Source organism: Ornithorhynchus anatinus, chromosome X1 (genome assembly GCF_004115215.2).
Source record: "Ornithorhynchus anatinus isolate Pmale09 chromosome X1, mOrnAna1.pri.v4, whole genome shotgun sequence".
Classification (NCBI taxonomy): domain Eukaryota; kingdom Metazoa; phylum Chordata; class Mammalia; order Monotremata; family Ornithorhynchidae; genus Ornithorhynchus; species Ornithorhynchus anatinus.
In genome coordinates this window covers 57,229,849-57,245,615 of record NC_041749.1, presented here as the reverse complement: position 1 = coordinate 57,245,615, position 15,767 = coordinate 57,229,849, and the positions used below count along the sequence as shown (strand labels likewise).

Sequence of the window (15,767 nt, the reverse complement as noted above, 5' to 3'; positions counted from 1 at the left end):
ATAAATAATAACAATTGTGGTATTTTTTAAGTGCTTACTATGTGACAAACATTATACTCAACACCAGGTAGGTACAAGATAACCAGGCCCCATATGGGGTTCACTGTCCAAGAAGGAAGGAGAACAAGTCAATCAACCGACCAATCACACTTATTGAGTATTTACTGTGCAGAGCACTGTACTAAGTGCTTGGGAGAGTACAGTATAACAGAGTTGGTAGACATGTTCCCTGCCCACAAGGAGCTTAGAGTCTAGAGGAGGAAAAAAACATTAATATGAATAGATAACTTATGGATGGGGAGAAAGACATTAATATGAATAGATAAATTATGGATATGTACGTAAGTGCTGTGGGGCTGAGGGATGGGTGAATAAAGGGTGTAAATCCAAGTGCAGGGGAGACGCAGAAGGGAGTGGGAGAAGAAGAAGTGAGGGCTTAGTCAAGGAAGGCCTCTTTCATTCAATCATATTTATTGAGCGCCTACTGTGTGCAGAGCACTGTACCAAGTACTTGGCAGAAATGGGCTTTTAAAAAGGCTGTGAATGTGGGGAAGAGTGATGGTCTGTCAGCTATGAAGAGGGAGGATGTTCCAGACCAGAGGCAAAACATTGGCGAGAAGTTGGCGGTGAGGTAGATGAGATCAAACAAGTTGGCATTAGAGGAGCAAAGTGGTATCGGCTGGGTTGAAGCAGGAAAGCAGTGAGGTAAGTAGGAGAGGAAAAAGTGATTGAATACTTTAAGGCCAATGATAAGGAGTTTCTGTTTGAATTTCCCAAGTACTGAACAGGCACTAAATCCCCATTTAGTAGATGAGGGAAATGAGGCACAGAGAAGTTAAGGCACTTGCCCAAGTTCAACAGAAGGTAAGTGGCGGGGCCAGGATTAGAACCCAGGGCCTCTGACTCCCAGGCTCACACACGTTCCACTAGGCCATGCTGCTCCTCTTAAAGGGTACAGATCCAAGTGCATAGCCACGCAGAAGGGAGAGTGAGAAGGGAAAATGAAGAGCTTTAGTTGGGAAAGGCTGCTTGGAGGTGATTTTAATACAGCTTTAAGGTGGGGAGGGTGGTGATTTGTGGTATATGAAGGGGGAGAGAGTTCCAGGTCAGAGGGAGGATGTGGGCAAGGGGTCAGAGTCAACATAAAGGAGATCAAGGTACAGTTGAGTAGGTTGGTGCTAGTGGAGCGAAGCGTGTGGGCTGGGTTGTAGTATGAAATCAGCAATGAAAGGTAAGAGGGAGTGAGCTTTTTGAGTGCCTTAAAGCTGTTTGAAGCCTAGGTAGATAGGCAGCCACTGGACATTCTTGAGGAGTGGGGAGAAGTGAACCTAGTGAAATTCTGAAAAATGATCTGGGCAGTAGAGTGAAGTGTGGACTGGAGTGGGGAAAAGACAGGTGGAATGGAGGTCAGCAAGGCAGCTAATGCAGTAGTCCAGGTGGGATATAAGTGATTGGATCACTGTAGTAATGGTTTGGATGCAGAGAGGAAAAAAAGGGTGATTTTAGAGATGTGGAGATAGAACTAACAGGATTGGGTGACAGATGAATATATGCACTGAATAAGAGAGATGAATCAAGAATAATGCCAAGGATATGGGCTTGAGAGACAGGGAAGATGGTGGTATTGTGTACAGTGATAGGAAAGACATAGGGAGGGCATGGTTTGGGTAGAAAGATGAAGAGTTTTGTATTAGACATGCAAAGTTTGAGGTGTTGGCAGGATATCCAAGTAGAGATTTCCTAAAGGCAGGAGGAAATGCAAGACTGCAGAGAAGGGTAGAGCTCAGGACTGGAAAGGGACATGTTATCATCATCCACATAGAGATGATGGTTGAAACTGGGGGAACAAATGAGTTCTCTAAAGTAGTGCATGTAGATGGAGGCTAGAAGGAGACCCAGAATTGAGCCCTGAGGCATTCCCACAGTAAGAGGGTGGGAGGCAGAAGAGGAGCCTGGGAGAGAGACTGAGGAAGAGTGGCCTTCTAATGCATTTGCTATTTTCCTATGCAAGAGAACATGGCATCCCAATGTGGGGAGAATCTTGAAACCTGATGGGTGGCTTGAAATGTGCCCTATGAATGTTCATTTCTTTTCTTTACGGATGCCTACTTATTTTATGGTATTTGTTAAACTACTAGGTGCCGGCTACTGTACTAAGTGATGGGGTAGATATAAACTAATCAGGATTAACACAGTCCACGTCTCACATGAGGCGCACAGTCTTAATCCCCACTTTACAGATGAGGCAGCTGAGACACGGAGAAGTGAAGTGACTTGCCCAAGGTCACACAGAAGAGACAGGTTTTGGAGCCAGGATCAGAGCCCACGTCCTTCTGACAACCGGGCCTATGTTTTATTCACTAAGCCACACTTCTTCCATTACTGTTAGAAGCAGGCCCCCAGATTTACTAAAGGTCATAAAAATATATTTTTAAAATCACAATTCTAATTTTGACAAGCACTCATTTTGATTCCCATAAGGTAATGCTCAACCTCCCAGGAGGCAAAATGGGGAGCCATGGAATTGTTCACTTTCAAATGGCTGTTTTAAGACACAAAAGAGAGTTTTCTGTTTCTTGTTTTCCTCATTGCTAACCTATCGATCTAACTATAACTGTAGATATGTGCTCTTTAGATTAAAACTGAGTGCAGTGCAACTAAGCAAAAAAAGTTTTATATGTCACAAGAAATCTAGGCAGGCTCCACAGTGCCTGAGCAGACTGCAACAAAAACCAGTTAAGTGCATCAGTAGGCATTCTTCTTCTATGTTCAGCCTCCTGCTCTATTTACGGATAAAGATGTAATTCAATCACTGCAGTAAATGGATGGTATAAGCCTTAGCACATCCAAGGGAAGAAAGGCTAAGAATAATCTAGACCCTTTCTTTTAAACTCCAAGCAATATGAAGTATTTCCATTTGGGAAATAATAAAACAAATGCAACAAAATAGATATTTAAACTCAGAACCAACCTCAGGCCTTGGAAATGCATGCCTATTTTGTGTTGAGATCAACTAATTGCGAAATGGATCCAAGAAAAACAGCTAGGCTCTAATAATAATTATGATACTTGCTAAGCACTTACTACATGACATGCACTGTACTAAGCGCTGGGGTAGATACAGGCAAATCAGGTTGGAGAGTCCCTGTCCCACATGGGGCTTACAGTCTTAATCCCTATTTTACAGATGAGGGAATTGAGGCCCCAGAGAAGTGAAGTGACTTGACCAAGGTCACACAGCAGGCAAGGGGTGGAGCCAGGATTAGAAACCATGACGTTCTGATTCCCAGGCCCATGCTCTCTCCACTGCGTGCCTGGCACATAGTAAGCACTTAAGAAATACCGTTATTACTATTATTATTATGCATCTCATGTTCAGCAAATACACTTAGTAACATCGTCTCAACTCTTACTTCTCCACTTCTACTCTGTCAAATGCTAAAATCATCTGATGCATTAAGAATTTACTTGATTTTTCAGATTCTAAATAATTCGTATAATTTGTATCATACTATTTGTGAACTTGCTACTGATGTATTTAGATTTTCAGTCCTGAAACTCTTAAAAAAAAATCTTACAGGATCATCCGTGACATCACACACACTACTCCAGATATACAGCATAAAATGGTGAAGTCATAGGCTGAGTGCCCCAATCCCTAGCCCCTACCTGTCAAGTGACAGAAATCCCCAAAAAGGGGGCTTCACTCTCCCCCGCCTTTACGCCACTGTTTCCCGAGAGGTTCACCCAACACGCTGGTGGGAATACTGGCCTACAGTTCAGGTCGTGTAACAGCTGTAGGGCTGGGTGGTCCCCCATCCTCCCTGGAACACCCATCTGCCCCTGCTGGATCTGAACAGCGGCGGGAAGGAAGGTGGGAGCGAGCAAGCCATCTTCGACTCTTTTGCCCCAGAAATCAGGCTCGGGGTGGGGTGGACCGTGGCTGGGTGGTTGAAGGATTGTGTTGCCTGGACTGGGCCATGCTGGACTTTGCCTTCACACATTTTCCCCTGTGGGACCCTACTTAAAACTCACCTCCTCCAAGAGGCCTTCCCAGACTGAGCTCCTCTTCTCCCTCTACTCCCTCTGCCACCCCCCCTTTTACCTCTCCGCAGCTAAACCCTCTTTTTCCCCTTTTCCCTCTGCTCCTCCACCTCTCCCTTCCCATCCCCACAGCACTGTACTCGTCCGCTCGACTGTATATATTTCCATTACCCTATTTATCTTGTTAATGAATTGTACATCGCCTTGATTCTATTTAGTTGCCATTGTTTTTACGAGATGTTCTTCCCCTTGACTCTATTTATTGCCATTGTTCTTGTCTGTCCGTCTCCCCCGATTAGACTGTAAGCCTGTCAAACGTCAGGGACTGTCTCTATCTGTTGCCGACTTGTTCATTCCAAGCACTTAGTACAGTGCTCTGCACATAGTAAGCGCTCAATAAATACTATTGAATGAATGAATGAATAAAAGGGTGGTGGTAATGTATGCAGTCCATTGCTGCCCTCTGCCCCTGGCTCCTGCCCAGAGCCCTGTTTGGGGTTCATCTGCTGCTGACTAAGCGAAAGCCAGGACTGGGAGTGGGGGAAGGCACTGCAGACCCACTCCAGCCCAAAAGTGTGGCTCTCATTCATTAATTCATTCAATCATATTTACCGAGTGCTTACTGTATGCAGAGCACTGTACTAAGCACTTGGGAGAGTACAATACAACAATGAACAGACATATTCCCTGCCCACTATGATTTTACAGTCTAGAGGACTCTCCACCAGACATTTTTCATAATCAGAATGGTGGCTTCTGTACTTTGCCTTATATCAGAGTTAAACTGATATAATTTTAATTTAGTTCTTTAATTATGTTGCTGAATTGTACTTTCCAAGCTCTTAGTACAGTGCTCTGCACACAGTAAGCGCTGAATATGGCTGAATGAATGAATGAACTCTGGCCTGTCCACCTTACTTACAGCACAGATGATTTAAAAGGTGCTAAACAAACACAAATAAAGGGTTTCCTAGTTCCTAAACACAGACATCTCCACTCATTTATTGTTTTAAAGACTAATTCTAAAGTGTGAAACTCAGGGTTTTTTGCATAAACAAGTATGTAAAACTAGAGAGGGTGTCAGGGGGCAAGCTTAAAAGCCGTTGCTTTTTCACATTTTATGAAATGCAAGAAATATTTAAAAACATTAACAAAAAAGTTAAACAAATAACAATATTCACTGGAAGCAACCAGGGTGTAATTTTACTAATGGAAAGTAAACTACCTATAACATTCTTTTTTTTTCTTTTTTTTTTGGTATCCTGGCAGTATTCATGGGAACCAGGGCTCTAATCCCAGCTCTGCCACTTTTCAGCTCTGTGACCTTGGGCAAGTCACTTCACTTCTCTAGGCCTCAATTACCTCATCTGTAAAATGAGGGTTAATACTGTAAGCCCCATGTGGCACATGGACTGTGTCCAACTTAACTTGTACCTACCCCAGCACTTAGTTCAGTGCCTGGCACATAATAGGAGCTTAACAGATACCATAGAAAAAGCATACAAGAATATTTCTGGAATACATGTGACATCAGTTTAATGCAGATGCAAATATAAGGAGCTTGAAAGAAATCCTTAAATTACAGAAAGGGCATATAATGGCTTATCCCATAAATATGTTCTATTGCATGACTATTTTTAAAAAGTACACTTTCACGTGGGCATGTTCATAAGAACATAGCGGCATAAGGACTTCCGTACTCAATCTATATTCATGGCGTAGTGGATAGAGCATAAGCCTGGAAATCAGAAGATCATGGATTACATTCCCGGCTCTACCACTTGTCTATGTGACCTTGGGCAAGTCACTTCACTTCTCTGGGCCTCAGTTCCTTCATTTTTAGAATGGGAATTGAGAGTGTGAGCCCCATGTGGTACAGGGACTGTGTCCAACCCCATTTGCTTGCATCCACCCCAGGGCTTAGTACAGTGCCTGGCACATAGTAAGTGCTTAACAAATACCATAATTATCATTACAACATACATCTGCAGTATTTATTGAGCACTTGCTTTGTCCACTGTACTGTCCTAAACTCTTAGGAGAGTAAAATACAGTGGAGTTGGTAGAAATGTTCCCTGCCCATTAAGAGTTCCTGGTCTAGAGAGGAATGTGATAGTTGCTCCCTTAGAACTCCATCCATCGATTATGGATAATGACTATTTATCAATGATATGATCGTGTTGGACAGCATGGTAGTGTTCAGAACTAAAGGAACAAAACTGGGGGCTCCCAATGAGTTACTGGTGAGTTGAAAGGCAAGGACATCCAGGATTCTGTGGACATCAGGAGGCACAGCAGCGTGGCTTAGTGGAAAAAGCACAGGCTTGGAAGTCAGAGGTTGTGGGTTCTAATCCCAGCTCTGCCACTTAGCTGTGTGACCCTGAGCATGTCACTTAACTTCTCTATGCCTCAGTTACCTCATCTATAAAATGGGGATTAAGTCTGTGAGCCCCACGTGGGACAATCTGATTACCCTGTATCTACCCCAGTGCTTAGAGCAGTACTTGGCACCTATAAAGCACTTAAAAAATACCATCATTATTATTATTATTTCAATGGCATTAATTTTTTCCACTAACAGTCTACCATGGAGCTATTATCCATAATTTCCATACAGAACTTATGTACATATCTTTATATTCTATATTATAAATTATGTATTTATGTTAACATCTATCTCCCCCTCTAGACTGTAAGCTCGTTGGGGGCAGGGAATATGTCTGCCAACTCTGCTGCAGTACTCCCAAGTGCTTAGTCCAGTACTCTGCACACAGTAAGTGCTTAATAAATACAACTGATTGACCGATAATCTAAATAACTTTTGTTGAATCTTCTACCACGCCTAACATTCCCCTGTAGCTACCCTAACTTTCCCTCAAATAACTCATTGGAAATTTCACCTAAAGTATTCAAATTTTCTTGAAAATATTGATATTTTCTGCCTGCACTCTATTGAAATAATTCAACAGCTCATGAGATACACTGTTTTGAACGCCCTCCCTTCTCATATTCAACAGACAATTACTCTCCTCACCTTCAAGGCTTTATCAAAGACAAGAGGTCTTCCCTGACTAAAGCCCTCCTTCCCTCTTCTCCCATTCCCTCCTTCGTCTCTTTATTCATTCATCCCCCATCCCAGCCCCACAGCACTAGTGTATATATCTGTAATTTATTTATGCTAATGTATGTCTCTCCCTCTAGACTGTAAGCTCGTTGTGGGCAGGGAATGAGTCTGTTTATTGTTATATTGTACTCTCCCATGTGCTCGGTACAGTGCTCTGCACACAGTAAACACACAATAAATGTGATTGACTATTATTATAAACTCATATTGGACCAATAAAACCATCTGACTATCCAGCGTTTTAGCCCAAGCGTAGCCAAGCCTCTTGTACTGAAGATCCACAGACCAAAAACAGAATGTGGCTGGAAGCTGTGGATCCCAAAACATTCCTTTAGGGGTGAGCAGGCACTCCAGGAGGGGTTGGGGCAGGATGGCAGCAAGTGGCAGAGAGCAGGCATTTCCAGATGGGAAGGTGGCAGTAAGCAAGAGATGACCGGGACAGGGGCCGTGGGTGAGGCCCAGTTGTGTTCATTTCCCAGATCCACATGGGCAGGGCCGCTGCCATGGAGATATAATAAATGATAAACCTTATGTGCACAAGCCAAACAGCAAGTGAAGAAGCGCAGTTTGGCCACCCCTGTTTTAGCTTATGATTCACTCTGATTGTTAACCCTAAAAAGACTTAATTCCCCCACCTCCCGCCCCTGCCACCAAAATAATAGGCACTGGATAATGCTGAAATCCATACCTGAGATCATTATTATGGTACTTGTTAAGCACTTACTATGTACTAAGCACTGGGGCAGATACTAATTAATCAGGTTGGACACAGTCAATCCTGGTCCCACATGGAACTCACAGTCTAAGTAGGAGGGAGTCATAATAATAGCAACAATAGTGGTATTTGTGTACCAGGCACTATACTAAGCACTGGGGTAGATACAAGATAATTGGGTTGGAAACAGTCCCTGTCCTACAGGGGGCTCACAGTCTTAATCCCCATTTTACACATGAGGTAACAGAGAGAGAAAAGTGAAGTGATTTGCCCAAGGTCAAACAGCAGACAAGTGGCAGAGTCCAGGATTAGAACCCAGGTTCTCTGACTCCCAGGATCGTGCTCTTTCCACTAGACCAAACTGCTTCTCTGCTGCTTCATGACATCAACATGAAGAATATTAATACAGTACTTCTGATTGAAGTACTGTGTCAGCCTTCTCTCTGATCTCCCTTCCTCCTCTCTCACCCCACTCCAGTCTATTCTTCACTCTGCTGCCCGGCTCATCTTCCTGCAGAAACGCTCTGGGCATGTCACTCCCCTTCTTAAAAACCTCCAGTGGTTGCCTATCAACCTCCACACAAAACAAAAACTTCTCACTCTAGACTTCAAGGCTCTCTATCACCTTGCCCCTTCCTACCTCTCCTCCCTTCTCTCTTTCTACTGCCCACCCGGCACGCTCCGCTCCTCTGCCACCCACCTCCTCACCATCCCTTGGTCTCACCTATCCCACCATCAACCCCTGGGCCACGTCCTCCCGCGGTCCTGGAATGCCCTCCCTCCTCACCTCTACCAAACTAATTCTCTTCCCCTCTTCAAAACCCTACTTAATAATAATAATGATAATGTTGGTATTTGTTAAGCGCTTACTATGTGAAGAGCACTGTTCTAAGCGCTGGGGTAATCAGGGTAATCAGGTCGTCCCACGTGAGGCTCACAGTTAATCCCCATTTTACAGATGAGGGAACTGAGGCACAGAGAAGTTAAGTGACTTGCTCACAGTCACACAGCTGACAAGTGGCAGAGCTGGGAGTCGAACTCATGACCTCTGACTCCGAAGCCCAGGCTCTTTCCACTGAGCCACGCTGCTTCCCATAGCCATGCTGCTTCCCACTTAAAGCTCACCTCCTCCAAGAGACCTTCCCAGACTGAGCTCCCCTTTTCCCTCTGCTCCCTCTATCCCCCTTCACCTCTCCGCAGCTAAACCTTCTTCTCCCCCCTTTCCCTCTGCTCCTCCCCCTCTCCCGTCCCATCCCCTCAGCACCCTACTCGTCCGCTGAACTGTATATATCTTCATCACCCTATTTATTTTGTTTAATGAGATGTACATCACCCTGATTCTATTTATTTGCTATTGTTTTAATGAGATGTTCTTCCCCTTGACTCTATTTATTGCCATTGTTCTTGTCTGTCTGTCTCCCCCAATTAGACTGTAAGCCCGTCAAAGGGCAGGGACTGTCTCTATCTGTTGCCGATTTGTACATTCCAAATGCTTAATACAGTGCTCTGCACATAGTAAGCGCTCAATAAATACTATTGAATGAATATTTGTTATGATTATCACATCATAGTCTATCAAAAACAAAGAGCAATTGGCCAAGAGGCAAATCATGCTCACTGTTTATAGGCTGGGTAAGCAAAGTTTTGCTTGATATCAAATTATGAGCAATTTGCATTATGCAACTGCATAGGATTCAGGATCTTATGAGATTCAAGAGAAAAAAAAATCAGTCTAGGAAGACATGGCCTAAATGATAAAGCAGTGTTCCCTTTACAAGTGTGTCAAACTGAAGAACTCAAAGGCTACTGGGGAAAGGAGTCGGTAAAAAGAGATGCAAATGTGATCAGTAGTGGGCTATCAACTGTACCAAGGTAATGAGGGACTAATAGTCTCTTACCCCTGTTTCATAAGCTCTAGGGTATATCTACATTAGCACTAATTCCATGTTGAAAAAGTGAAAATAATTAGAAGCTTCACACTACAGACTATATTGAATAAATTCTTAAGTAATTATGTGCACATTCAATAACATGGATCCAATTAGAGAGCATTGAGCTATAAAAGAGTTGTTCTCCCTGCTACCCCCATCTCATTTTAAAAAATACTGCCTTGTAGGCACCTAATGCAAGTTTCACTGTCACCTACCTTTCCCTTTTTGGAGTGTGGACTGAGAGTTGTCCATTTGTAGAGGCATGTGGGTTCATTATTAAGGAGGTCTTTGAAGGTGCAGAAGAGGAGACACATGTGGTGGAAAGGTCCAAACTGCCATGGTTGTTGCTTGCGGTTTCCTCTGTGTGAGCACTTGTCACTTCTTTCCAGAGCTGCTGCAGCTCTGTTGGAATCATGCCTGAAATCAACAAATTGGATAATTAAATCAATTAACAGCTAATTCGGCCCTCTTCAAACAGTAATTAAATCAAAGAGTAAGTAAACAAAGCCAAGTGATAGGGTTTTTTTTTGGGGTGCATGCATTTGTGTGCACACCCGTGTGTGTTTTTGAAGGCAAATGCAGAAGTAACAATTCATGCTTTCTTGTTAAACTGTTCAGCACTCAACGTGGAATTCTTAATACAGCCACGTTCATGAAAAAGTGATAGAAAAATACTCATATTCATTTATATTTGAAAAACAAAGCTACTGGAATATACTGAAACTCCATCAAAAATGGTATTTCATAATTTGTGAAATGGGAACTGTAACCTATTTTTATACACAAGGAAGGTCTTGCAATAAGCATATTCAACCGCATTATTAAGAAAACATGAACCACAACATGACTAATTTTTGTACTTAAGGTTTAAATGATGATAAATAGCTTTGTTATTAAATACAGTTTTTATTAATCACTTTTAGACATAAATTATGAATTTATATTGTCTTCCTGAAATGCTTTTCAAATTTTAACAGTCAAATTGATTATACCATGATTATTTCATTAACACACCTATCTTCCTCATTAATTTTGGTTTCTAGTTCTGCTCACTTAATTGATGGATGTGTCTACTACAAAACTGTGTAACTTTTTTCTACAAGTAACACTATTATTACTGTCATTTCTTAAAGCAATGCTAATGAGCCATTCAAAAATGAAATGAAAACATAAAATAAGTTTGGGGATATAAAATAATGTTTTTCAAAAGGGTCAGAAATGGACAGGGATCTTAGGACACAAACATCAAGTTGACGATTTCCTGAGTCGTGCTAAGCAAACCTTTATTCGGCAGCCACAGAAATAGTATACCTCACGTGATGCTGGGCAAAAAGGGCACAAGAGAAACCTATCTACAAGGACAAAAAGCCATGGGCTCTTTCAGAAAGACCACTTGAACAATGCAAAATTTTCCACGGTTTGAAAAGAGTCTGCCTTTAGATTTGGACCTTCAGGTGTTTTAGCTCCATGTCCACTGTTTCAATCAAGTGTAATAGAAGCTATCCTAGGAAATCTGCCATTTTCTGAATATATAGAGCAACTGAAACAGGCCTGTGTCTTACTGAATCCAAAGTATTGAATTTAAAAAGAAGCCTGTGTGCATTATATTCATTTGAAACACATAATAAAAAATGCCAAGGTCTAAATTTAATTTATTTTTGTCATTTAGAATACAATGGATAGATAATCATCTCAACGTGATCAGCCAAACATCTTTACTTTGCTAAACTGTTAAAGATTTTAATTATGCTAGCTTTGGAGAGCACTGGTCTAATGAGGCGATAGACTCCAGAGAATCTAAGTGGTTAAGAACTGTGAAATGAGTCTGATAGGATTTTTTTATATTCACCGTGGATCGTTTGCATATCAAAGAGGAGTAAATTATTGCACAGTAGACCAATAACCTTCTCCGCCTTTCTGAGACTAGCATTAACAAAAACAGTCAGGCTCTGCTAACCGCTCTCTACAAAAATGATAAAATTCTTAAGTATTTGCAATTAATATATTATAAAACAAGTTTCTCTTTATACATTAAGTGCTCAGATAGTCTTAAAACACATTTCCTGTTCTAAAGCCAAATCATTTTTCCTTCATAAAAATCACATGTCAATTATATTTTGATAGATTTTGTCCCAAATGAGCATTTAATTATTAGACATATTCAATTATTACTTGTCCCCTGAAATTGAACCTCTGAGGCAAATTAAACAAAGAGAAAGGTCACTACACAATCCGATGTCCTGTTTTGCTGCATCTGGGCTATTATTTTCAAACACCTTGCAAAGTGACAGTGTGGGATGTATTTTTAGCTAACATGCTTGACAGGACTGTCTGCACACTAACAATTACCTGTGAATAAGGCTGACCCTTACACCACTGTTTACTCAATTGAAACAATAGTGAATAGACTTGTCTGTTGATGATATCATATTGATATGGGACGGTACAAGTCACACCTATTTTTATTTTCTGAAGAGTAAACAACATGAAAAGAATAACTGTCTATTTTCTAATATAAACTAATTGATAGTAGGAAATATTTTGGTAGCATAATCCTAGCTCCATTCAAATATTGTGGCGATATTAATCCTCACCTTCAAAAGTAAGCGAAAAGCTTTCAAGATTTTTTTTCCTATAAATTTTTTATCCAGTGAACTCTAAGACAAAACGTAGTCTTTCCTTAAGGATACTGTACTTGCATGACTAATGAATATACTCAATAGTCTACCCACTTTGAAATAATTCATCTTTCAATTTTCAAATTTTAAAGGGAATTTTTTTTTATTAAAATAGCAGCTCATAACAGAACAGATGCATTGCTCCTGCGTCAAATTTAATTAGCTAATAGGAGAGGTTCTGATGTCATGAGCATCTGTGACATCAGACCAATACCTAACCAAATTACTCACCTCCAAAACTATGGTCAGAAGGTAACGTTAAACTGTAATTTGAACAATAAATCAAGAGTATGCTAACGTTTTGACAGTCAAGGTATCCTGAAAGAATTTGGGCAGCAGAAAACTATGCTGGCTACCCATCACACTAAATATTTCCTCCAACATGACAGAATCAAAGCACAGAAACTCATTAACAGATACACGAAAGATAAGTCAAGATGTTGTTAAAATAGCATTTCCCTGAAAATGACTACTGCTACATGTTTAGGTGCAAATCAGAATGGGGAGGAACTGAATGAAAATCAATAGAAATCACCCAACTACTACAGAGGATAAGCCAATCATCTAGAAGAATGGAGGCCCAAATGTAATCTTTTAAAACATCAGGTAATTTCACACTATTTAGAACCGGGAGATATTTCTTTAAAGCACTAAATACAAAGAAAGGCCTTCAGAATATGGCTAAATTACTGTAGGTTCTCAAATTTCATTGACAATTTATATAGCATAAATTTCACTACTTTAATATGACTTTGGACACTCCGAGTATGTGTCAGTTGGGAAAATACTCTTAAAAACAAAAGATTACTTTTATCTAGTACGCATTTCTAATTATTTTAAAACCTAGTGCCTGCGCCTTGCTACATTTTCAGGACAACCGGTCCACTTCATTATAAAGAAAATGCAGGCACTGGTTTAAAAAATGTATGTTGTGGGGACAGTTGACAGATTACTGTTCATGGAACTCAATTTCCCAACCCCAGGTATCACTGGCTCGAAGACAAACAGAGTTGATCAACCTTTTTTGTCCTTGTACCTCCATACCCAGGTGACCATGTTCAAGCAAGCAGAAAGTTGATTTAAACCTCATAATGGCATCAGTTTTAAGCCATCATCTCTCTGATAAAAAAATTGTGTTGTAGTCCAACATGTCTGAATTCTTGAGTTACTTTCTTTTTCAACTGAGCCCCAGTTTCACAAGGTATGACAACAATGTTATTAGTTCATTCCACTGCAAGAACCAGACCTCAAAAGGTACCTTTGTTGATATTTATGTGATCTTTGGCAGACATGCAGGCACCCCTTAGGTTTTAAATATGCTTCTTCCTAATGTTGTAGGAACTAATAGTTATACCAGACTGCTAAGTATATCAATCAATGCCACGACTGCTGAATTACCTACTGGTGTCTCTGATATGTTACTGCACAGATTACACTTCATGCATCACCACATTCATTTCTTTCACATTACACATGAGCGTGTCTTGTCACTGCCCAATTGCCCTCTTTTGGACAGCTTAACTGATGTACTATAACAATGAACCATAGTGAGCAAACTTAATAGTATAGGAGCTGTGGGAAAAATGAGAAATGCTGAAGCTTGAGTCCAGTGGGTGTGTAAGAACACTTTGTGATGTTTCCAACAATAAACCTGAAGGTGGAATTAATGCATATTATATCATTTGCAAGCCCAAAATGCATTAATTTGTATGCCCTATACCTCCCCCACTAATACCCATTTCTACTGTTCTCTTACCATATCTTCAACTTGACATGGATGTAGGGGATACTGATTAAATGCCAAACATTTAAGCAGTAATCACACAAACGGAGGTAAAAAGGACTTAAAGGTGGAAAGTTCACCAGTGAAATTAAGGGAACAGTCCAAAAAGAGTCTAACATAAGTAGGCTTTACAAGATCCCACAAGGATTGAAACTCATGAAAGACATCACAATAACATAGCTATGGGTTACTCCTTATTGAGTTGTTTTGGGTTGATATTTTTCCCAGGTTTCACTAAACATATTCAGGATACCACTCGGTAGGCTTACACAGCTGGTAACAGACATAGAGATGCCTTGGTGAGTCCCGCAAATTGGTTGTCCCTTGTTTAGTTGGTGTTTTGTATTGATTTCCCTGAACAACTTTGAAATGTTACTCTGCTATATGTGCATGAGTGTCTAAGTAATTTTTTTAAAAAAAATGGTTTTTGGAAAGCACTTTCTATAGGCCAGGCATCATACTAAGCTCTGGGATAGATACATGATAATCAGGTTGGTCAGGGTCCCTGACCCACTTGGGGCTCACAGGAACAGAAAAGTGAAGTAACTGGCCCAAGGGCACACAGCAGAAAGTGGCGTTGCCAGGATTAGAACACAGGTCCTCTTAACTCCTAAGGCCCATGCTTTTTACACCAGGCCAGGCTGCCTTACATGTAAACTGAAAGGACTCAAATCTGTGAGGTGAGAATCGAAATTTGTGCATCAGACAAATGGTGAAAGTATTTTCAGGAACACTGGCATGGTATGTTCCAAGATGTGGTTCTCCTTGGACTATGGAAAAATTGATTTGCTCAGAGCAGTTCAGGCCAACAGAGATGTCTGAAAACTGCAACAATTATCATTCTACCATGATATTTCAAGCCTTTCAACATAATAAAAATTGAAATGAAAAGGGAATGAATTGAAAATTCATTTCTTTTCTTGGCTGGGTCACAAAATTCCATGAACTACAATATCTAGTTACCTTTAACTAAATATTACATAGCCAGAGGTAGGGAAGGTATGTGGTGGTATCCTTCTCAAAATTCCTGGTTTGAAATTTAAAGCTGTGTGAACAGCCTCTCAATATTAGAGCTTTTCCTTGCAACAACAACAACAAAAAAATCAAATCTGTTTAAGAAAATAAAGCTTTTCAGCCTACAGAAAGATTCAATACCATTATTTGACATTCACATGTTCCTATGCATATGTACTTGAAACTGTGAATTAGGTTTCACATTTGATGCTAAAATTATCCAGGAAAATGCAGAGGGGCTTGTCAGATTAAAAAAAAACACAAGAAAAATGGTAAAAAGAGTTTCAATGCATCTGAAATACGACCATGGGCCAAGCGTAGTAGAAATACACTATGCAACCGTAGTAAAGTGGATTTATTTTCCAGCTCTGTCTTGAAAATTTCAGAACACTGATTGCATGCCACAACTGCACCGTTATCTGAGTTACTAAATATCCAAATGTTGTGATTAGTTTTTTCTTCAGTGATGGATTTATTC

The 15,767-nt window shown here is 40.7% G+C and overlaps 1 protein-coding gene across 6 annotated transcripts in view; it reads right to left on the bottom strand.

The window, feature by feature from the left end:
* FOXP1 (forkhead box P1) overlaps positions 1-15,767 on the bottom strand; it is a 359,850-nt gene that overhangs the window by 72,063 nt on the left and 272,020 nt on the right. For all 6 annotated transcript variants that reach the window (XR_005659478.1, XR_005659477.1, XM_039910133.1 and 3 more), the window contains one exon: positions 10,030-10,231. Coding sequence is in view for 4 of the 6 variants with exons in the window: in XM_039910133.1 (XP_039766067.1) it covers positions 10,030-10,231 (202 nt within the window). In the remaining 2 variants the exon portion in view is untranslated. The remainder of the gene's footprint in view (positions 1-10,029; positions 10,232-15,767) is intronic.